The 24795-nt window shown below is 42.1% G+C and overlaps 2 protein-coding genes across 2 annotated transcripts in view; both read right to left on the minus strand.

Moving 5' to 3' along the window:
• Nucleotides 1-366: 366 nt before the first annotated feature.
• Nucleotides 367-24795, minus strand: part of LOC106987337 (olfactory receptor 1D2) — a 29490-nt gene continuing 5061 nt past the window's right edge. The window contains exon 3 of the mRNA XM_015085599.3: nt 367-4673. Coding sequence (XP_014941085.3) covers nt 3724-4665 — 942 coding nt within the window. The 5' untranslated portion in view covers nt 4666-4673 and the 3' untranslated portion in view covers nt 367-3723. The remainder of the gene's footprint in view (nt 4674-24795) is intronic.
• On the minus strand, nt 19014-20087 carry LOC106987336 (olfactory receptor 1P1-like). Its single transcript, XM_015085598.3, has one exon. It carries the CDS (start codon nt 19997-19999, stop codon nt 19034-19036), a length of 966 nt encoding a protein of 321 aa, XP_014941084.2. The 5' UTR covers nt 20000-20087; the 3' UTR covers nt 19014-19033.

Below are 24795 nucleotides of genomic sequence, written 5' to 3' on the forward strand. Positions count from 1 at the left end.
GCCCAACTTTGGCTCAGGTCATGATCTCATGGTCCGTGGAGCTCAGAGCCTGGAGCCTGCCTCAGATTCTGTGTCTCCCTCTCTCTCTGCCCCTCCCTCTTTCTCTTTTTCTCTCTCTCAAAATTAATAAAAATTAAAAAATAATAAAGTAAAGGCTAAAAGTAACCTTATCATAACAGCAGCTAGCCCCTCAAGGCCCTAAAAGCCTTGCTTTAAAATTCCTTAGAAACTTACTTTAATCTCTATCCCCCTGCCTCCACAAGATTAAAAATATATTATCAGTCCTTCCTCACAATCTCGGTGCAGCTCTTTCTTCCCATTGGTCCTGTCCCCTGCTATAATTAAATCACCTTTTTGTACCAAAAACGTCTCAAGAATTCTTTCTTAGCATTTACTCACAAAGCCCACTTCATAATTTCATCAGTACTGAACCTTCTGTATACCCTGTTTTTCCCCTACACATACATACCTATGATAACGTGTAATTCATAAATTAAGTACAGTAAGAGATTAACAACAATAATAAATAAGACAATTATAATAAATAATAATAAAATAGGGCAATTATAATGATAAACCGTGACAAAAATTATGTGAATGTGGTCTTTCGCTCAAAGTATCTTATTGAACTGTACTCTGCCCCCCCCATGATGTGAGATGATAAAACGCCTACGCGATGAAATGAAGTGAGGTGAACGACATAGACATTGTGACCTAGTATTAGGAGACTATTGACCTTTTGAGGTCAGGAGGAGTATCATCTGCTTCGACCGTGGGTACCAGGAACCACAGAAAGCAAAACCACACTGAAGGGGAACTTCTGTATAATCAGAGTTTACGTCCCAGGCCTTTTAACTAGACTCTGGGGAAAATGCCTACAGGTCCTGTGGTACTAATAGCTTCTCACAATCGGCCACAGCTCAAAAGGCCAAAGTAAGCACTCTTAACGCTCAGGATTTTAAATCAAAGATATTTTTATTGGGGTGAAGAGGCAAAGAAGAAAACAGAAGCACCAGCTGCCCCTCCCCCTCCTGCTAAATGTGTCCAAGGCAGATACTCCTATGGTCTGGATGTCATCCCTTCCAGATGATCAAGAAAAAAGTGATTTGTTGTGGACAAGAACTTTGGCTCCTGAGGGACACCATCCTACCAGGCAGGGAGGGAGTGATGCACCCACTGCAGCAGCCTGCTTGTGGCCAGTGCCTGCCTTCCAGTGCCTTCCCCTGGATTGTCAGATGGTCAAAAGGCAGAGAGGCTTTTTTTTCTCACGGGCACAGCTTGGCTGACAGTGACAGGTCAGAAGCTGAACTCACCAGGAACCTTGTCCACTTTTGTAGAACAATGTTGCCAAAGGAGCACAATGTTGCTTTTGCTTTTGCAGGTTGTACTTAAAAGTTCAGGCGCTTCCTCTCCTTCCCAGATCCCACAAGGCCCATAAATACAAACAAAATAGAAACAAGACCTTGTGACCCCTCTTTGTGAAAGTCCAGGTCATTATGACTTTTGTGGAAGGTGATTCAGGAAATATGTCAAAGACTCTGAACAATAAAGCATTTGGCCCTGGCAATTCCGTTTCACCAATTTCCCCTAAGGAAACAATCAGAGAAGGGAACAAAGAGGTACAGACGAGACACTTACTGCCATGTTGCAAACAAGAGGAGAAATGAAAGCAACTAAATATTGAACAACAGTGTTAAATGAATTCTGCTGTCTTCATTAAATCACCCACTGAAAGGCTGCATAGGCAGTAAGTGGTAATGCAGCTGAATATTTACTGACATAGAAATGTATTATTAAGTGAAAAAGCAAGTTTCAAGACAATTTGAATTTATTCGGAAAAAAATATGATTATGTATAATTACCAGAGGTCAAAGTTTAGAATTTATACCAAATTGAATTTATACCAAATAGCTGTTTGGGGCAGTAGAAATACAGGTAATTATTTGGGGTTTATTTTGATTTTAATATTTCTGCCAGAAGTGTACATTGTTGGTTTAATAAAAACAATAAAAGTTAAAACTAACAAACATCCCATGGTACCTCATTGTCTGCAGACTCATTTCAAGCTCCTCTACAAGGCATTTGAGGCCATCTGAAGTCCCTCCCACTGGCGGCTGCTTGTTCACCCGGGACACTCGGCTAGGACGTTCCCCTCACCTGTCAGGCTGTTTCCTGCCTCTCTGTCTTTGTCCACCTGTTCTTGCTTAATAACAACTGCACTGGCTATGGGCCAGGCATTCCTCTAAGGGCTTTTGCACATTATCTCATTTTCCTCACGGCTACCCTCTGAGTGACATGATGCTGTCGTACTCAACAAAAAGATGAGAACACAAGGCTTAGCCAGGTGAGGTGACTTCCATGACCACACAGGTATAGGTAAGGCTGGGACGAGAGTGCTGGCTGGCTGAGCAGATAGCAAGACTCCCGTCCACACCATTCCCCTCCTCTGTCACAATGATCTTACTTTGTCCCGCTTTCCCTGGGTAGCTCTTAACATGGCATTACTTAAGTCTCAGGCCAGCTGTCAACCCCCTAAGGAAGCCTTCCCTGAATCCTCCTCCCTAACAAGCCAAGCTAGGCTTTCATCCTCCGTGCCCCTCAACCCTCCTACGCAGAGCATGACCACTGCCATCAGCCATCGCATTAAAATATTCTTCTTCCCGTCTGTTGTGAACTCCTGGTTCATGTTTGTAACCCAGTTTGAGTCCCCTAAGAGGCACTCAATCATTATCAGTTAAATGAATTGAACCTCAAATCAATTCATTTCCTCATCTGTCAAAATCTGATCTGGCTCCACTGATTCATCTGCAAAGGATTGCTCCTTCTTTGGAACTGCCACAGTTCAGTGACTTACCAGTTGCTACTCAGTTTCCATTCATTGCATTTTACATGGCTGGAGCCTAAGTAGAGATTGAGTCTTACAGTTCCCTCCTGCCTTCTACTGCCTCCACCGCCATTCCTGTTCATGCATGTGTTGATAAGCTGGGGAGCTTTATTCTGAGTGAAGGATAGAGTGGTAGCAAGCAGGAGAGATGGGACAGGCAATGGAGTGAGGAGCCACAATAACAAAGGACAGGATGGACTGCCCAAGGTTAAGGTCTTCCCACAGGGAAAAGGAAAGCAGGAGAAACACAGTCAACTCTTGCTTTGAAGCCCAAGAGATGAAAACCAACCCAGAGCGGAGGAGAAGCACTTGTCTGCAAGCTTTGCCTGAACAGTAGGGTCTGTGTCCAGAGAGAATATGGGTTAGCGCTAAAGCAGTAAGAGCTATGGCCAGCAGAGCTGGAAATGGACAACCTACCCAGTGCATCTGCCACAGAGTGGTACAAGTCTTCTTCTCCAAGTGGCTTATAGGCATCAGGCCCCTTAGAGAGGGCCAGAGCTCAGAACCATGAGTGGATGTGTGCTAGAGAAAACCAGAGACCCACCCCTCCCCAGGCCATAACTGGGCATATTTTGAAAGGCTGGGAGGGTGGCCCTGTGATCCTATGGTCAGGATCCTGCAAAATTCTAGTATTCATGTTAGCATAACCTTATTTATTGCCAAGGCTGGTGAGGTCTGGGGAACTCTGGGTTACATGTAGGTGTCTTTTCTTCATCACAGATATATGAGCTTATTCTGAGATGGAGCTATGTCCCACTCACTTATGTGTCCCCCATAGGATAATGCTTTGCACATGGTAGAGGAAATTCCCAGTCTCCACTTCAATGCCCCAAATTACCTCATGTCAACCTCTGGAAGGCTTTCCCTAGGAGCAGTCTTCCCAGAGCCCCATGCATGTCCTTGTTCCTCAGGCTGTAGATGAAAGGGTTCATCATGGGGGTCACCACAGCATACATCACTGTGGCTACTGAGTCCTTCATGGAGTAAGTTTGGAGGGGCTGCAGATATACCATACCAAGTGTCCCATAGAAGAGGGAGACCACAGCCAAATGTGAGGCACAGGTGGAGAAGGCTTTGTACTTCCCAGTCACTGAGGGTATTTGGAGAATAGTTCTGACAATCTGGACATAGGACATGATCACGAATCCTAAGGGGGTAAGGAAGATAAAGCAGCCTGTGGCAATCAGCACCATGTGATTGACTTGGGTGTTAGAACACGCGAGCCTCAGCAGGACATACATCTCACAGAAGATGTAGTGGATCTCCCGGGAACCACAGAAGGTCACCCTGGTCATGAGGAGGGTGTGGGTGAGGCCATAGAGGACAGAAAGTGCCCAACACAAGGTGAGGAGCAAAATGCAGAGTCCAGGGCTCATGGCCGTGGTGTAATGGAGGGGGCGGCAGATGGCCACATAGCGGTCATATGCCATTGTGGCCAGGATGAGGTTGTCCAGGGCCACCAAGGAGACGAGGAAGTAGAGCTGCGTCAGACACCCTGCATAGGAGATGGCTTTGTTCTGAGACTGAAGGCTCACCAGCATCTTGGGGATTGTGTTGGTGACGAAGAAGAGGTCGGTGAAGGAGAGGTTGGCCAGGAAGAAGTACATGGGAGTGTGCAAGTGGGGGTCAAAGCTGATGGCCAGGATGATGAGCACATTTCCCACCACTGTGACCAGGTACATGGACAGGAACATCCAGAATAGGATCCGCTGCTGCTCAGGACTCTCCGAGATCCCCAGGAGCAGGAACTCGGAGACTCCACTCTGGTTGCTTCCATGCATTTTCCCAACTGTCCGCAACATAGGCACCAATGAATATGAACATTCATAATAAGCAAAATTAACTATTTCATTAGAATTAAAATGTCTTAGATTAAATTTTATAATTTTAAAACTTTATTATCAAAGTATAATTGATATGCAATTTATATTAGTGTCAGGTGTACAACGGGATTTGAAAATTCTATACATTATACAACACTCACCTCAGTACGTGTAGTCATCTGTCACTGTAAGATATTATTACAATTTTATCGACTATATTACCAATCCCATACTTTTCATTTCTGCGGCTTATTTTTTAACTGGAAATTGGTACCTCTTAATCTCCTTCACCTATTTCACCCATCCACACACCCACCTCCCTTCTGGCAGCCACCAGTCTGTTCTCTGCATTTAAGAGTCTGTTTGGTGAGTTTTTTTGTTTGTTTCTTTTGCTTTTTATACTCTATGTATAAGTGAAATCTCAGGCAAGGGAAACAAAAGCAAAAATAACCTACTGGAACTACACCAAAATAAAAAGATTTGCACAGCAAATGAAACCATCAACAAAACAAAAAGTCAGCCTAGTGAATGGGAGAAGATATTTGTAAGTGATACATGTAATAAAGGGTTAATATTCAAAATATATAAAGAATTTACACAACTCAACACCAAAACCCCCAAACAATCCCATTTAAATTTTTTTTAACGTTTATTTATTTTTGAGACAGAGCATGAACGGGGGAGGGGCAGAGAGAGAGGGAGACACAGAATTGGAAGCAGGCTCCAGGCTCTGAGCCATCAGCCCAGAGCCCGAGGTGGGGCTCGAACTCACGGACCACGAGATCGTGACCTGAGCTGAAGTCGGACACTTAACCGACTGAGCCACCCAGGCGCCCCCAAACAATCCCATTTTAAAAAATGGGCAGAGGACCTGAATAGATGTTTTTCCAGAGATGGCCAACAGACACGTGAAAATATGCTCGACATCACTCATCATCAGGGAAATGCAAATCAAAATCACAATATCACCTCACACCATTCAGAACGGCTAATATCAAAAAGACAAGAAACAAGAAGTGTTGGCAAGAATGTGGAGAAAGGAACCCTAGGGCACTGTTGGTGGGGATGCAAACTGATGCAGTCGCTGTAAAAAACAATATGGAGGCGCCTGGGTAGTTCAGTAGGTTAAGCATCCGACTTCGGCTCAGGTCATGATCTCGCAGTTTGTGGGTTCAAGCCCCATGTCGGGCTCTGTGCTCACAGCTCGGAGCCTGGAGCCTGCTTCCAATTCTGTGTCTCCTTCTCTCTCTGCCCCTCCCCCTCTTGTACTCTGTCTTACTCTATCAAAAATAAATAAACGTAAAAAAAATTTTTTTTAAAACCTAGTATGGAGGCTCCTCCAAAAATTAAAAATATAATATTTTAAGTTAACAACAAACTAATAACAGGCACAAACACATAATGGGGAAAATCTTTGCGCAATTCAGTCATTCCAGCAACTTCCATTCTGGCATACCTAATATTACAGGAATAATGTCTATGTCTTATTTAAAATTCTATCATCTTACAATACTCTAGAAATGTTTAAAGATCTGGGGTGCCTGGGTGGCTCAGTCAGTTAAGCATCTGACTCTTAGTTTTGGCTCAGGTCATTTACTCCTAGGGTAGTACTTTAAATTGCGTTATTCAATAAATGGTATTGGGATAGCTGTCTATTTAAGGGAAAACATTAGACCAACATTTCATATTGTACCAAAAACAGTTTAAAAGTATTTAAGATTAGGGGCACCTTGCTGACTCGGTTGGTTAAGTGACCGACTCTTGACTTTGGCTCAGGTCATGATCTCATGGTTCCTGGGATGGAGCCACACCACACATAGGGCTCTGTGCTGACAGTGTGGAGGCTGCTTGGGATTCTCTCTCTCTCTCTCTCTCTCTCTCTGCACCCCCTCATCACTCATGCTCTCTCAAAATAAATAAATAAGCTTTAAAAAAAGTATTTAAGATTAAAACAGTTTATTGTGTCTTTTTCTTTTGAAAATCTACTGTAAGTGGAATAAAAGCTTTCAAAAAAATGAGAGAATATAACTAGACTGGATTTAATTTACCAAGTGGAGATAAATAACCACTTCCCATATTTTGATGTCTTTTTTGTTGAGACAAAGAAGGACAAAAAAGCAGTCAGTCTTATGAAGTCCTGAGCAAAGAGCCTTGTAGATAGCGATGTGTGTGCAAAGTCCCTGAGGAAGGGTTTGCTGTGTCTACAGAATAAGTAAGGGCCAGTGTGGCAGAGTGAGGAGGGTATCGGTGAGATATGAAGTCATGCAGGCCAGCAGGGTCCAGAGCAGGCTGTCTTGTTAAGGTTTTAAAATTTTATTGTAAGTGCAGTTAGGAGCCGTAAAGGATTTTAAGCAAAAGAGAGTATATATATTCAGCAATTATCTTTCTATTTGTAATTTATGATAGTATTGTAATAATCAGATATGGATGTGGCATTTTTGATCAGATGCTTTTTCACTGTTTATCACTGATAATAACTTTCCTGATATTAAACCATATTGTTTTTTCTTATTTATAAGTAGGATTGGTCCATAGCTTTCTTTTTGTGTGTGCCAGTCTTTTTACTCTTTATTATGACATCTGTGTTAACTTCCATTTTAAACTTGTATTCACTTTATTGTTAACTTCTAATTTGAAATGTACCCATCCCCTTAAATATACATTTTTAAAGATATTCATGGATTTTTTCCAAATAAAATTAGCTTTTTACTGTATTGCAATCTATTAATTATAAATAAAAAAATTCATTATGGAAATTCAAGCAACACAGAAAAATGTAAAAAAAAAAAAAAGAAAGAAAAAGTAAAAATCACCCCAGATTCCATTGGCATTTTGGTGAAATTCTTTCAGTTTTGTTTTTTCATTAAATCATTTTTATTCACTCAACAATGCACTGGAGAACATTGTCTAAATCAATATTTTCATCATTTTTAATGGTTGTATACTATTTCATTTTATGATAATACCACACATACTTCTATCAATATTCTGATGATGGATATGTAGATTTTTTTCCCCCATTTTCTCTGTTACAGAAATATGGTGAATATTTTTGTACATACATGTTTGGATATATTTTTATAGTCAAAGGGATGCATGCTTTCCATTTTCATACATGTTGCCAGAGTGTCCTCCAAAAAGATAGTTTCAGCTCCCACTCCCCAAAGTAATGTCATGGAAACTGTCAGCCTCCTTCATCGTTGCCATTCTCACTTGTGAAACACGTTTTAATTTTTACAGCTTTCATTACAAGTAAATCAAGATGAAGAGAAAGAAGTTTTTTAATTAACTCAAAACCTCAAGGAAATAGCAAAGTGGACTTTTTAAGGCTAAGTCACAAGTATTGAGAAAGGTATCTGTTGAAGAAGTAAGCACAATAGTCTTAAATTAGACTGGCAGCTATTGAAGATACTTGAGATCCAGGAACTTTATGCTTTTATGCTAGAAATCACTGTGGTCATGCTGAACATGGAAGCAAATACCAGACTGCTTATACCTGGTCTTCCAGTGTTCTGTAAATTGAATTTTGTATTTCCTGAAGGTCAGAGAAATCTGCTATAAAGTACATTTTCACACACACACACACACGGAGTTACTCTTGAAAAAGATTTTCTCCACATTACTGGGTATTTTCCACACACACCAAAAAGGAGAAAAATGTACACTCAGCAGTGTCATTTTGCGATTCTGGAAACAAACAAACAAAAGAACATGCTTTTGATTAAGTACTTTTTAGTTCTAGAAATTTATCTTAAGACTATAGCCAGAAAAAATGTTAAAAAAAATGTATGTATGTATATCAGAGCCTTGTTAGTAATAGGAAAAATGTAGAAACAACATAAACATTCAACAGTAGATATTTTGCTTAAAAAAATTACAGAATAGGGGCGCCTGGGTAGCTCAGTCAGGTTAAGTGCCCGACTTCAGCTCAGGTCATGATCTCGTGATCCCCGTGTTTGAGCCCCGCGTCGGGCTCTGTGCTGACCGCTCAGAGCCCGGAGCCTGCTTCCGATTCTGTGTCTTCCTCTCTCTCTGCCCCTCCCCTGCTCATGCTCTGTCTCTCTCGCTCTCAAAAATGAACAAATGTTAAAAAAACAATACAGAATAGGCAAATCCGTAGAGACAGAAAGTAGACGAGTGGTTGCCAGGGGTGATGGGAAGGGTGAAATGGGAGTGACTGTTAATGGGTACTGGGCTTCTTTGGGGAGTCACAAAAATGTTCTAAAATTAGATTGTGGTGATAGTTGCACAATTCTGTGACTGTATTAAAACCATTGAGCTGTATACTTTAAATGGGTTAATTTTAATAGTACTGACTTACATCTCAATAAAGCTGTTCTAAAAAATTATGTAATCCATTAAATATATCCATGATTATGGGCATCAAAAGTGATAAAAAAAAACTTTCTCATTTATATATGCAAAGATTTTTGCAATAACAGCTAAATTAAAATTTCAGCTTCCTCTTACACAATAAAATAGAAAACGTGCAGGTTAATCTGTCTCGAGCTAGTGATGTGTACCCCGTGTTGTGATGATGAGAAGGAGGAACAGGGAAATACACCCTCCACAACCAGCTGGGTGCCTGGATTCAGGGCTCTCTCAGGCTCCCGACTGATAGGAGTGAGGTCGGAGGCAGGTAACAGGGCTGGACACTCAAGGGACATTGGCCCATCTGCTTTCTAGTCCTCAAGGCAAGTGTCCCCCACACCTTCGTGTGCATCAGAATCACCTGTGATGCAGATTTTTAAAAGAGGTTCAGGTCCTTGAGATGAGTCGGTGTCTCTGTGCTGAGAACCAAGTCCTTTTTAGCCATCACCTGGTGGTTCTGATTGTACAGAAATGCTGTTCTGAATCTGTACGACTCAGCAGGTTGAACACTTGTGTGGTCAGGTGGCCTTAGAGGCACAAACCCCTCTGCAGGTCTGCTCAGCAGGAGGGCAGAAGCTGTAGGCACAGTTCAGAAAAGGGCTCCAAACACGGTGTTGGAAAACTGGCCTTTCTCACCTCTTCTGTTGCTCCCTAGCTGCAGCAGCTTGAGGAGGCCATGCAACGTCCCCAAGCCTCTCCGTCCCGCCCGTGAAGCCTTCCTTGCAGGCTTGGGAACTACATGCAACAGAGCACTGAAAAGATTGGAGGGATTGCTAATTACCTTTAAATACTAAAAGTTAGATTATATGAAGAATTTTCAAAGTATGTGAGTGTGTTTGTGTGACTGAGAAAGTGGAGAGGAGAAAAGATAATGAAAGGAAGAGAGAGAGAGAGAGAGAGGCTATGATGTCCAAACCTTACCCACAGCTCTGTGCTGGTCTTAGAGCTCACTGGTTCTGTTGCCTCCACTTTTCTCCTCCATTCAATGAAAATTCACAGTCAGAACACGAAGCATCTTAAGTAAGACTGTGGGATTCAGGGCTGGAGGGTACAGGTGAAAAGCAGAGGAGCTGGTACCTGGATCTTTGGTCCCCTAATAGAGGAGACCAACTGTAAGTCTGTGGGCACCCCAGCAAGGCTGGGGGACCCAAGAGCTGGTGCCTGAGTCTCAAGTTCAGGAAGGAAGGCGCTCAGGTGCCTGAGTCTCAACTGAGTCAGGACTATGTCAGGCCTATTTGTTAGTTTTGGGGCAGCCTCAGGCAAGTAATCCCAAGGCAGCTCCTTCTGACAAACATGGGTAATCACTCCAATGAACAAGGCTATTGGGAAATGGGTCTTATTTACAAGAAGTAAACCAGATTCTCCTTCTCTCTTCTTTCACTTTGTTGCCTCCCCCACCAGCCCACTCCCCCTCTTTCCTATTTTTGATGGATAGGATGATTTTAGAACTCCCAAACCATAGATCCTTTCAGCCCATTCTCTCTCTCTCTCTCTCTCTGTTTAATTTTTTAACGTTTACTTATTTTTGAGAGAGAGACAGCACGAGTGAGAGAGGGGCAGAGAGAGACAGAGACAACAGAATCTGAAGCAGGCTCCAGGCTCCAAACTATCGGCATAGAGCTGGATGGGGCACTCGAGCTCACGAAGCATATCATGACCTGAGCCAAAGTCGGATGTTTCACCGACTGAGCCACCCAGGTGCCCCAGCCCGTTGTCTCTCTTACCAAACTCCTAGCACCACTGATTCAGTGATGAAAGGATTCTAGATTCAAACAAGCCCATCTACCCCCCTCCACACCATCTAAATAGAGGAACTGGATTTTTAGCATCCCTGTCTAAAGAACATTTTGTCTTGTCTTCGTATCTCCCTTTGATGGGGAGCTCACTACCTTAAAACCAATTTCAAGGAAAATGCTTCCAGCTTCATGGTTGGAAGTCTCATAGACTTCCATGCGCAGTCCCCATCTAGGACAGAGTAATGCCACAGACACCCTGCTAGGGGAGAATGATCTCAGGTTGCTCCTGGCTCCACTACTAGTTGGGCTGTGATTCATTTATTGACTTGTTCTAGGCCTCAGTTCCCCCCCCCCCCTTGAAATCTAACAATAACAAGCCCTTCACTGGTCAAATGATGAGGTGGTCAGAGCTGCGTTGGTGCCACCACCCAGCGACCCCATGGGGGCAGTGTGGAGAGTTGGGCTCTTGCTGCTGCTGAAGTCCTTGCACTCAGTCTTCACAAGCCAAATCCCCTTTTAGGAGCAGCCCAGACAACCAACACCCCTCATCAAAAAACAACCTCAGTTATGGGGGTCTCCCCTCCCTCCTTCTTATTGTATTCATGTATATTTACTGATGGCAGGCATTGGGCTAGGTGCTGGGGAAACCAAGAATGAGATGGACATGATTGCCTCCCTTCATGGAGCTTACAGACCGGTACAGAAGAGATCTTCTAAAAGCAAACAGACAAGGAAAAAACTAATCACGACAATGAGTGTCCCCAGGAAACCATAATCTGAGACAGAGAATAACTGGAGGAGGAGTGGCCACTTTCGTAGATTGGTTGGTCAGGGAAAGTGTGTCTGAGAGATGTTCAAGCTGCCACCAGAGGGCCAAGAGGGTGCCAGCTCCTCTGAGAGTCGGGGAAGGAGCCTTCCAGAGAGAGGGAACAGGATCTTCAAAACCACAGACATGTGTTTGAGGGCTGAAAGAATGTCAGTGCTAGTGGTTTGTTAGCAAGGCTGTGAGTGGAACAGGTTGAGGTGGAGAGGTGTGTAAGGGCAGATCAAGCCAGAAAGTCATCCTGGTTTTCATGCCATAACTTCAACGAGAAGCCACTGAAGCATTTTCAGCTGGGGGAGCGGGATGGTTTGGTTTAGGTTGAATGGACGACTCTGGTTGCTGCAAGGAGACTGGGCTGGAGGCAGACAGGAACAGAAGCAGAGAGAGCAGCGGCCCAGCAAGTAGGGAAGGTGGCCTGAGCTAGGATGGGAGCAGGAGAGATAGGAAAAGAGATGATCTAGCTATGTTTGGAGATGAAATCGTGAAGCCTCAAGAGGGGACTGGATCTTAGAGGTACAAGAAAGGTTAAAATCAAGGATGATCCTTTATTTCTGACTTGGGGGACCTGGGGAGGGAGCATAATGAATTAATATAGAGAAGAGTTTGAGTTTCTGAGAGGTGAGCAGGGTAGATGGCAAGAAGGTATTAAGGTATAAAACCTCTTAGGTGGTGGCACACATTTGGAAGACATTAGCATATAAAAGATACCTAGAAGGGCACCCAGGTGGCTCAGTCCGTTGAAGGTCTGACCCTTGATTTCAGCCCAGGTCATGATCCCAGGGTCATGGGATCAAGCCCCACATCAGGCTCTGTGCTGAGTGTGGAGCCTGCTTCAGATTCTCTCTCTCCTTCTGCCCCTCTCCCCAGTTCTTATGCGCGCTCTCTCTCTCTCTCAAATGAAAAGAAAAGATGATTAGAGCCATGGAGACATATAATTTGACCCTATAATTCCATGGCTAGGGATACATGTCCTGATAAATCATTCAAAATGGAATCAGCTTATAAACAAAGATATCCATCACAATACTGTTTATAACTTTAAAAACAAAAGAGCTTAAATGCCCATCAACTAGGAAATGCTTAAGCATATGATGGTACCTATCACAGGTGAAATATTAGGCAACGCATTTATGAGCATGAAATTTCTTATGTGATAAGACAACAAGAAGGAACACTTTCTATATGTACACAAAAATATTAAAAGTAAATATACCAATATGTGGCATGCAGTTGTCTCTGGGTGATGGGATTAGAGGTGATATTTACTTATGCTTGTTTCCCAATGGACCAAGATCTAGGGTATCTCTGGGTGAGAATCACTCATTCCTCTCAAGGTCTGCAGGCCCCAGCCCAAGATTTGGGGCCTAGAAGACATTTCTAGTGTTTGCCTATTGGGAGGTTATTTGGTTAAGGTTCCATTCAGCAACATTTGGCTTCCTCCATACTCCTCAGCTCAGATGCTAATCACTGAGAAACTACTACAGTCCATGGATGCTTGCCCAGTACATTTGGGATTGGGAGTTTCTTGAACAGTATCCGGAGGAGTCTCTGAAGTCCCTCAGAGCAGCATGACATTGGATAAAACTGACATACAGTCCTCCAGAAACATGATTGCTGGCCACCAGGACTTTAAGTCTCTCAAAGCTACACAGAGACACAAAGAAGCAACCTTAACTAATTATTTGAACATGAGTTGACAAATACATCTGGGCAGTATGCCATACGCTTTCATGAGCACTTAAAGGAAAATATCAAGGCCCTTGTCCTCAGTCAAGTAGTCAGGCACTCACTTTTTATCTGCAGACATTTGCTGATACCTAATGGGTGTCAATCCCTGCCCTGGGTGATGAGGTCACAGAGCTACACCACATATGGGAGAAGTTGGTTTCCAGGTCTCCTGGGACCAAGACATAAACTTGTGCAAAGACAAGATATCTCAGCCTGGATTCTCTTGGAACCCAGAGACAGGGCTGGCTTCATGGAACCCCCCAGGGAACTGAGGAATTAGGCTGCGAAGTTGCATCAGGGGAATCGCACCAGAACCAGTCATCAGACTGCCTCAAGTCTCCATCTGCTTCCTCACTAATGAGGCTCCAGAGAATTTCTGCTTCTTTTGGCTTTCAGGTTCTGACTAAGATGCTGAAATCGATCACTAGGGAAAGTCTCTGCAACCCAGTGAAGCCACATAGTAAGTAAAAGTTTAGATTATTTTTAATGTCTCTCTGAGAACCTGGTCCTGGAGGCCCTCAGAACAAGTTATTACTCTCTGAAGCAAAGTGCGGCACAATCTTTGACCTTTCCCCATCCCAAACAGGGATCTCCAAGAGAGGGAAAATAGTGGTGGGGAAAGTGGTGGTTGCTGCTGTCTCGATTTTTGTTTTCTTTGGGTGTAGAATTGAGTAAATTATAGACCCCGATTCAAGGCACATTATCACCTCCATTCCTTGCAAAGCATGTCTTTGGCTTCATTGTCTTTTATAAGCTCCAATCTCCACTCACTTCTTTTTCCCTTATATAGGCAGCCACTTCGATATACACATGGATCCCCGAAGAATACATCTGTTTGTATGTCGTGTGTTTTATATACACAAAGAGTATTATGTTGTAGATCCCATCATGTCTCTTACTTTTTTGCACTAACACTATTTTTTATGATCCATTCTCCTTGCTCTATGGACACCAACTCCCTGCTTCTCTTACCTCTTTCCAATCCATTCTCTATATACACCAGAGTAATTTTCTTAAAGCTTAAGCTGGTCCCGATCACTTTCCTGCTTAACTCATCTCAAGAACTTCCTATTACTATTAGAAAAAATGTAAAACAGCCTATAAGTCCTGCCTGGCCTCACTCCTACACGTATCTACAAGCCCAACCACTATCCTTCTCTTTCTATTGTTCCCAAAACTTCAGCGGTACTTTCTCTCAGTTCTTTGAATTTACAGAGCTATTTCATCTCAGAGCTTTTGTCTTTGTTTTCCCTCTGCCTGGAACTCTTTCCTCAACTCCTTGAATGGCTTTCTCTTTCTCAGCCTTTGAGCTTCAGCTCAACTGCATAAATTGATACAACCATTTTGGAGAGTCTTTGGCAAAACATTATTATTACCTTGGGTCAGGTTCCCTGGCTTATGGGAATTGTGAGAGTGGTCTATCGAAGGAGTGCCCTCAGAAGAAGATGGGGGTAAGTAGGGACTCAGTACATTAGTTTCAGCCTGGTCTTCAGAGGAACTCAAGAACATAAATTGCATCCAATGAATCAAATCCATCCAGAGGTAAGGAGCTAGCTTTGTCTACCTAGTGTCAGCCAGTCCTTGGCCACTGGCTCCCCCTCTACTTCCCAGGGCAGTAAGGAGGAGGGGGTGCTTAACTTCTACCACCAGAGAAAGGGTAGTCGTAAGTCATTAGCAGCCAACATTCACAGCAGCTGGTAGGCAGGGATGAACCAACCAGTGAAAAGCACCAACAGCATGCACTAGTAGGATTTAAGGTGCACCTCGCCCTCCTTCCAGCAATTCATACTTATCAATATACTCTAGAGAACTTTCATTCGTGTACCCAAAGAGAAATGTACAAGAAAGTTCATTTCAGCATTGTTTACAATGGTGAAAGCTAGCAATAACCGAAATATCCTTCAACAGGAGGATGGGTAGACAAATAGTAGCATAAACCTATTACGGCAGGAAAAATAATGAACTTGAGTATGTGGATCAACATGGACAAATCTCAAGGACATAATCTGAGTGAAAATAGCAAGTTTCAGAATACATACTGGATGATACCATTGAAATAAAATTTTGAAATATGAAAAACAATGCTAACTCCTTTTGTGGGTGCACAACTTTCAAGTAAAATTATAAAAACATGCATAAGAATGACAAATACAAAGTTAAAGATAGTGATTACCTCTGGAGAAGGAAAAACTAACATGGGATTAGGAGTTCAAAAGTTCTCTCAACTGTAATTCTAATGTTTTATTTAAACACACACACACACACACACACACACACACACACAAGGGCACCTGGGTGGCTCAGTCAGTTCAGGCTCCAACTTTTTTTTTTTTTAATATAGTTTATTGTCAAATTGGCTAACATACAGTCTGCCAAGTGTGCTCTTGTTTTTTGGGGGTAGATTCCCATGGTTCATCGCAACAACCTCTTTGACTTCAGTCACAGCAATTTCTTGCTTAACACATCTTCAAAGGCAAGGGAATTAAAAGCAAAAATGAACTATTGGGACTTCATCATGATAAAAAGCTTATGCACGGCAAAGAAACAATCAACAAAACTAAAAGGCAACCAATGGAATGGGTAAAGATATTTGCAAATGATATATCAGATAAAGGGCTAGAAGCATCCAACCAACTCTTGATTTCAGTTCTGGTCATGATCTCACGGTTTGTGAGTTTGGGCTCCGCATTGGGCTCTGCACTGACAGTGCAGATTGGGATTCTCTCCTCCACCCTCTGACAATAAATAAATGAACCTTAAAACTAACTAAATAAATAAATACACACACACACACACACACACACACACACAAATACACACAAAATGACATTTTAAGATTTCTAAGCTGAATAGTAGATACACGATTATTTTTATTCTATCTACCAGCCCATGTATTTGTAATCTCACTTTAAAAAATTATAGAGAACATCTATTCATGTGGCTCTATGTATACCTAGAGTGATACTTCTTTTACCTAGTAGTCCACTGTATGCATCCACCAGATTTTATTTATCCATTTGCCAAAGTGGTGAACACCTAACTCCACACTGCTATAAATAACACTGTGATGAATAGCCTTGTGTATGTTTCTCTATAGACTCTAAGACATATTCTCTTAAGCATACACCCAGGAATGAGGCTACTAGGTAATAGGAGATAGACAGATGATAATGATAGATAGATAGATAGATAGATAGATTCATGGATGGATGGATATGTGTATATATACACTATATATACATATAATGTATATCCTAGTAGAGATAATCAGGAGAGAAATCTATAGGTACTTAGCAGAATTTTATATATATCTCATATATATACATTTAATTTTAATTTTGCTCTATATAGTTAATTTTAGTTTTGAAAAAGTATGTTTATATCAAAATATATAAAAATATATCTATAAATATATATAATTTTAATTTTGCTAGACATATTTAATTTTAATTTTGTCAAGGACTGATAGATTGCTCTTTTGATTGTCTCTACTAGTTTACCTTCCCATCATAGTACATGCTGTTTCTACTTTTCTCATATTCTCACCAGCTGAGTATCATCAGACTCTAGTTTGACGGTCCAATTGGTGTAAAGATCATCCCATTACTTTCTGATTTACCAGTGAGGTTTAACATTTCGTCATATTTTGTTAACAATTTGGGTTTCTCTTTATGAAATTTCCTTCTTATATACTTTACCCATCTTTGTTCTAGATTTTATTTCTATCTTCCTTTGGCAGAAGCTTCTTATAAATTCTAGGTATTACTCCTTTGTTGGTTTTCTTTTTTTTCAAGTTTATTTATTTATTTTGAGGGAGACAGAGACAGTGCAAGGGAGGGAGGGACAGAAAGAGAGGAGACAGAGAATCCCAAGCAGGTTCCATGCCATTAGCATGGAGCCCTACATGGGGCTCAAACTCCTGAAACCATGAGACCATGACCTGAACTGAAAGCAAGAGTTGGATGCTTAACCAACTGAGCCACCCAGATGCCTCTCCTTTGCTGGTTTTAAAATAAAGCTTCAGGACACCTGGGTGGCTCAGTCGGTTAAGCATCTGACTTCCACTCAGGTCATAATCTTGCAGGTTTGTGAGTTTGAGCCCCGCAAGGGGCTCTGTGCTGACAGCTCAGAGCCTGGAGCCTGCTTTGGAATCTGTGTCTCCCTCTCTCTCTGCCCCTCCTCCGCTCACATTCTGTCTCTCTCTGTCTTTCAAAAATAAACGTTAAAATGAGATAAAATTAAGCTTCTATGAACATTTGTGTCCAGGTTTTTTAATAAACATAAGTTTTTCTCTCTCTGGGATGAATTCCAGGGAATGCAATTGTTGGGTTGTATAGTACCTGCATGTTAGTTTCATAAGAAACTGCCAAACTACTGTGTAGACTGGCGGTAACATTTTACATTCCCACCAGCAAACTATGAGTGGTGCAGTTTCTCTAGATCCTCACCAGCATTTGATGTTGTCACTGTTTATTTTAGCTATTCTGACAAATGTGGTTCAATCAGCCTTTCCCTAATGGTGCTGAACATCTTTCCATGTGCTTATTTGCCATCTGTGTATCCCCCGTGAAATGTTTGTTCATACCTTTTGCTTATTTCCTGATTGTATTTTTTTAACTGTTGTATTTTGAAACATCTTTATACATTCTAGACACTAGTCCTTTGTCCCTTTTACCGTTTTGAACAAAGTGTAAAAACCTCACTCCCTTGAAGGAATCCACTAAATAAAAGCTGTGATTGCCTTCTGACATTTTGTGCTCCTTATACAGTAGGCCCACAGGAAAAGATGGGTGTCACTTTCCTAACTAGGACTATTGACAATGATTAGCAGGAAGATAGGGTTGCTACTACTTGGGGACAGGAAATAATATGCCTTAAACCTAGGGTACTCACTTGGGTATTTCTTAGTGCTTCCATGTACAGTAATAAATGTTAATGAACAATTTCAGTCACCTGCTACAAAAAGACAAGAGTAAGAACTCACACCCTTCAGGCATGAAGGTCTTATATATTCTACCAGTGGAGAGTAGAGATAACAAACTTTATTTATAACCTTGGGACAACCTACAGTAATGGGGACTGTGTCTTGTCTCACTACCCTTTTGCTTAAAACTTTCCAGCTCATAACTGGCCATCACCTTGAAGGCTATTCTGAATTATGGGTTGTATACCTACCCTAGTTGGGAATAAGTGAAACTCAATGGATTTTAACAAGAGCAAATGGAATCCCTTTATTATAGAATATATATATTTATTTATTTAGAGTCATAAACTCTTTGCCATCCAATATTGACCTTACTTGCTAATATTCTGATCATTGGCCCACTTTCCATGACCTTGCTAATTGAATTTTAGTGAACTAGAATAAAAGGCTGCACGGACTTTTAGAATTAGAAACATTGCAAAAGACATTTCTCCTTGTGAAAAGTGGTAAGTAAAATAAATGAGTAAATAAGCAACTCTTAACATATTAACTTTAAAGCACGAAGCAAAATCTTGATTTTCCTTAACAATATCAAAGTCATGAAGGGACTCAGGGAGGGGAGTTGTCACAGACATATGTGGGCGTCAGAAGTGAAAAGCCTGAGGTAGAGACTTCTGAGGTGAGGATCTAGAGAAAAGCCTGAGGTAGAGACTTCCCTGGAGGGCATGGAGGACACCTGCAGTATCACCTCGGAGGTCCCTGGCCCAAGGAAAAGAAGACTTTGCCCCTGAGACATCTCGCCAGGGCACACTTCATGTCCTTGTTCCGCAGGCTGTAAATGAAGGGGTTCAGCAGGGGAGTTACCACTGTGTACATGACAGCAGCAGCCGTATCCTCTTCTATGGAGTTGGAGGAAGAGGATGAGGGGCACAGATAAGCCCTGATCACTGTCCCAAAGAAGAGGGCAACAACAGCAAGGTGGGACCCACATGTAGAAAAGGCTTTGTGCCTTCCCTGGGCAGAGGGGACTCTGAGGATGGCTGAAACAATGTGGATATACGAGACCAGGATGAGTATAAAGGGGATTAAAATGACTGCTCCTCCCAAGAAGAGCAGCACAAGCTCATTGACCTGAGTGTCAGAGCAAGACACTTTCATCAGAGGTCCCAGATCACAGAAGAAGTCAGGAATGATCTTCTTAGAGCAAAAGGAAAGCCGAAAGATGAGGAAAGTGTGGGTCATGGCAACAAGACTCGTAAGGACCCAGCAGGCAGTAACCAGGAGGGTGCAGCGCTGGCGGCTCATGACTATCTTATAGTGGAGAGGGTGGCAGATGGCCACATAGCGGTCATAGGCCATTGTGGCCAGGAGAAAGATGTCCATGTCCCCAAAAGTCAAGAAGAAGTAGAGCTGGACCAAGCATCCCGCATAGGAAATGGACCTGCTCTGGGTCTGGATATTCACCAGGGCCTTGGGCACGGTGGTGGAGGTGAAAAGGATGTCAGCACAAGACAGGCTGGCGAGGAAGAAGTACATGGGTGTGTGAAGACGTGTGTCAGTGCCAATGGCCAGAACAATGAGCAGGTTCCCAGTCACAGTGACCACATACATGCACAGGAACAGCAGGAAGAGGATGCGCTGCTGCTCTGGCCGCTCAGAGAGTCCCCAGAGGAGGAACTCCAAGATGCTGGTCTGGTTCCCTCCTGCCATGAGCCCAGAAGCTAGAGAAAGAGACCTCCACTGAGACCCACTAAAACTCTCTAAACATACTTTACTCTAGATGATTGATAGGTATGCCATTCTCTGAACCCGAGAGAAGAATGAATGACCGTATTGTATCTGTACTGATCACACATTGTGTGCACTGTATATTTTTATTAAAACTTACTAAATACAATGTGCTAGGAAGTGTGAGAGACACAATTGAAGAGAATTAAAGTAGATTTCTTTCCTGGTTTATTTCTCCACACTCCGTTCTGTCCCAGATTTCTTTAGTTGTAATTTCTGTTTCTTCAGCTATACTCTCAAGGGCGTCAAGAAGTTTTCATTCATTCACTCATTCATTTATTCATTCATTCCACAGAGACTAAGCACCAGCTCTGGACCTGGTAGAGTGCCAGGCAAATAAGACACTGATAATCCTTACCTGTGGAGAATTTTCAATCTAATGGGATAGACATAACTGGCTATGTTGAAATCCTATAAAAAAATTTTTAATGTTTTCATTTATTTTTGAGAGAGAGAGAGAGAGACAGAGACAGAGACAGAGACAGAGCACAAGCAGGAAGGGGCAGAGAGAGAGGGAGACACAGAATCAGAAGCAGGTTCCAGACTCTGAGCTGTCAGCACGGAGCCCAATGCGGGGCTTAAACTCATAAACTATGAGATCATGACCTGAGCTGAAGTTGGACACTTAACCAACTGAGCTACCCAGGTACCCCTAAGTCCTATAATATTTTGATTCAGGGTTCTCTAACCCATTCAACTGCCCACAAATCACTCTCAGACCCCAGACAACCTGTTCTGATCCTCCATGCCCAAAATTTCATATCATCCGTTCTGTCAGAAATCAATTTAACAATCAGCTTTTTAATAAAGATACGTACAGGTAACTCTTCTTCAGTTATCTGTGATAACAAAAAAGAAACCATAATCTCCAATCTCCAAAATCTCCAAAACTGGTTGTGTACACACAGACACACACACAGACACACACACACACACACACACACACACACACACACACATTTCTGAGACAAAGCAGACTGAGGCAGAAAAGGAAGGCTTTCTGGGCCATAAATGTAGTTCACGATCTTAGCAGATGGATGAGGGCAGCCTATCGAGGCAAACTCTTGAACAAAGGCCAGGCAGTAGGAAGCCCTAGACAGGGTCAGAGATGGGGTGGATAGGTTTCGAGTGTGAGGTAGAGGAGGGATTGTAATGTAAGAGAATGTTAGAAAGGGAACTAAGAGTCAAATTTGGGAGTGTTTGGAATGGAAAGTAAAGAATCTGGAACTTTATTCTGTATGTTAGAAGGACCACAAAAGCTATTTTGAGCAGGAGGTGCTCTCAGTGCTTGAGTGGGCTCAATACATGAAAATCGCACTTTCCCACGCATGGAACCAACTGAGGGTTAGTCATGGAGTCGGTCAGTCAGATGGAGAAAAAGAATCATCTTTGTTACTGAAAAAGACTAGGTTGGAGAATCCATCTCAGCTGTGTTCACTAAGTGAGTTTTGTAATACTCCTCCAAAATTAAATCTATTTTCCCTTTCACAGGCTTAGCTGGACTATCATGGGCCACCGCACAGGGGAAGAGCCTGCATTAGTAAAACATGAAATGTGGAAGAACAAAACAAAGTGAGTTTTTCCTGAAAGTGATCAGATTCCTAATGAGAACAGAGAAGCTAAGGCCCAAAATTCAGCATTTACAGAAGTCACTCCAGGTATAAGGAGAGTAGAGGGCCAGGGCTATTAGTCTAGAAAGATACATCCGTCCTCCAACGTAGATCAAGTGAGACCATGGGGGAAGGGAAGGGGGGAAAAAAGTTAGAGAGGGAGGGAGCCAAACCATAAGAGACTCTTAAAAACTGAGAATAAACTGAGGGTTGATGGGGGGTGGAAGGGAGGGAAAATTGGGTGATGGGCATTGGGGAGAGCACCTGTTGAGATGAGCACTGGGTGTCGTATGGAAACCAATTTGACAACAAATTTCATATTAAAAAAATAAATACATAAAATAAAAAGTTAAAAAAATAATAAAAATAAACAGTAAATAAGAAAAGGGGCACCTGGCTGGCTCAGTTGGTAGAGCATACGACTTTTCATCTTGGGGTCATGAGTTCAAACCCCAATTGGGGGTAGAGTTTACTCAAAAAAAATTTATCCTTAAAAACACTTTAAAAAAAGAACAGAGAATACTAAACAAATTAATAAGATGTGTGTGTGAATGTATGTATATGAATTTTAAGTATAAATATATATATACGTATATGTAAATGTGTATATATAACATATATCACTGTGTTCCAGTAATAGTAATAAATACACTTTACTTTCAAGTTCCTAAAGAGCATCTAAAAAATAGACAATACACAAGGCCACAGAGAAAACTTCAAAAAATTCCACAAAGCAGTAATAACTCAATTCTCTGACAAAATTGCAACAAAAGTAGACATTATTAACAAAGTCAAAAAACAAAAATAGCCATTCAACCTGGAAAAATGTTTCAAATACCTCTATTAACTCTCAAGCCCAAAAGAGAAATAAAAACCTAAATTTCAGAGTTTTAGAAAACAATAATAGCAATGCTGTGTACCAGAGTCTATGCAATATAATCAAAGGAAAATTCATTGCCTTAAACACTTATGTGAGTAAGAGTAAATAATACATGAATTGGACATCTGACACAAAATGAACAACAAAAATAAACTGTATGTGGACAAGATTAAAGCAAACGTGGAGTTTAAAATCAGAAAACAAATAAAGTAAAACCAACACAGAACAACAACAAAACAGTTTTTTGGTCTTTTTCAACAAGTGGTGCTGGGACAACTGGGTATCCATCTGCAAAAGAATGAATAGGGACCCCCTACCTTAGATCAGACAGAAGTAACTCAAAATGGATCAAAGACCTAGCTGTAAGAGTTAAAAATATAACAATCTTAGAAGAAAATATAGACATAAATCTTCATGACTTTGGATTAGGCAATAGTGTCTTAGATATGACACCAAAGCACACTCAAAAAAAAAAAAAAAACCCAAAACTGCATCTCATCAGAACTTAAAACATTTGTACTTCAAAGGACACCATCAAGAATATGAAAAGAGATGTGGGAAAGAAGATGGCAGCGTAGGAAGACGCTGGCCTCACCGCGTCCTGCTGACCACGTCCTGCTGAGATGTGGGTAGATTCCACCCACATCTGCCTAAATAACCCAGAAAGCTGCCAGAAGACTAGCAGAATGGACTCTCTGGAGCCAAGTGTAGACAACAGGCCCATGGAAGAGGGGCCCCTCCCAAAGCGGAGCCCCCCCTCCCCCCGCCAAGGCAAAGCGAGCTGAGTCTGCCCCTCCCACCCCTGTGCACCTTGCGGATCCACCCCGGCTCATACGCCAGATCCCATCAAAGCAGCACCACAAGCCTGGCAGTGTGCAAGTAGCCCAGACAGGGGCCACACCAGTCCACAGTGAGTCCTGCCCCTGGGAGAGGGGAAGATAAGGTACACACCAGTCTGACTGTGGCCCTAGCGGTGGGCTGGGGACAGATATCAGGTCTGACTGTGGCTCCACCCACCAATGCAAGTTACTCCAGACAGCACAGGGGAAGAGCCCTGCAGTTCCGCGCCACTCCAGGGACTATCCAAAATGACGAAACGGAAGAATTCTCCTCAAAAGAAACTCCAGGAAGTAGTGACAGCTAATGAACTGATCAAAAACGATTTAAGCAATGTAACGGAAAATGAATTTAAAATAATAGTCATAAAATTAATCGCTGGGCTTGAAAAAAGTATAGAGGACAGCAGAGAATCTATTAGTACAGAGATCAAGGGACTAAGAAACAGTCAGGAGGAACTAAAAAATGCTGTAAATGAGCTGCAAAATAAAATGGAGGCGACCACAGCTCGGATTGAAGAGGCAGAGGAGAGAATAGGTGAATTAGAAGATAAGAGTATGGAAAAAGAGGAAGCTGAGAAAAAGAGAGTTAAAAAAATCCAGGAGTATGAGGGGAGAATTAGAGAACTAAGTGACACAATTAAACGTAATGATATATGCATAATTGGGATTCCAGAGGAGGAAGAGAGAGGGAAAGGTGCTGAAGGTGTACTTGAAGAAATCATTGCTGAGAACTTCCCTGATCTGGGGAAGGAAAAAAACATCGAAATCCAAGAGGCACAGAGAACTCCCTTCAGACGTAACTTGAATTGATCTTCTGCACGACATATCATAATGAAACTGGCAAAATACAAGGATAAAGAGAAAATTCTGAGAGCAGCTAGGGACAAACATGCTCTAACATATAAAGGAGACCGATAAGACCAGTGACGGATCTATCTACTGAAACTTGGCAGGCCAGAAAGGAATGGCAGGAAATCTTCAATGTGATGCACAGAAAAAATATGCAGCCGAGAATCCTTTATCCAGCAAGTCTGTCATTTAGAATAGAAGGAGAGATAAAGGTTTTCCCAAACAAACAAAAACTGAAGGAATTCGTCACCACTAAATCAGCCCTACAAGAGATCCTAAGGGGGATCCTGTGAGACAAAGTACCAGAGACATCACTATAAGCATGAAACCTACAGACATCACAATGACTCTAAACCCATATCTTTCTATAATAACACTGAATGTAAATGGACTAAATGCTCCAACCGAAAGACATAGGGTATCAGAATGGATAAAAAAAACAAGACCCATCTATTTGCTGTCTACAAGAGACTCATTTTAGACCTGAGGACACCTTCAGATTGAAAGTGAGGGGATGGAGAACTAGCTATCATGCTACTG

Source organism: Acinonyx jubatus, chromosome E1, assembly GCF_027475565.1.
Source record: "Acinonyx jubatus isolate Ajub_Pintada_27869175 chromosome E1, VMU_Ajub_asm_v1.0, whole genome shotgun sequence".
Classification (NCBI taxonomy): Eukaryota; Metazoa; Chordata; class Mammalia; order Carnivora; family Felidae; genus Acinonyx; species Acinonyx jubatus.

What these genes read in the sequence shown, in the direction of transcription:
- LOC106987336 (XM_015085598.3), bottom strand. Translation starts at nt 19,999, where the DNA reads ATGGCAGGAGGGAACCAGACCAGCATCTTGGAGTTCCTCCTCTGGGGA.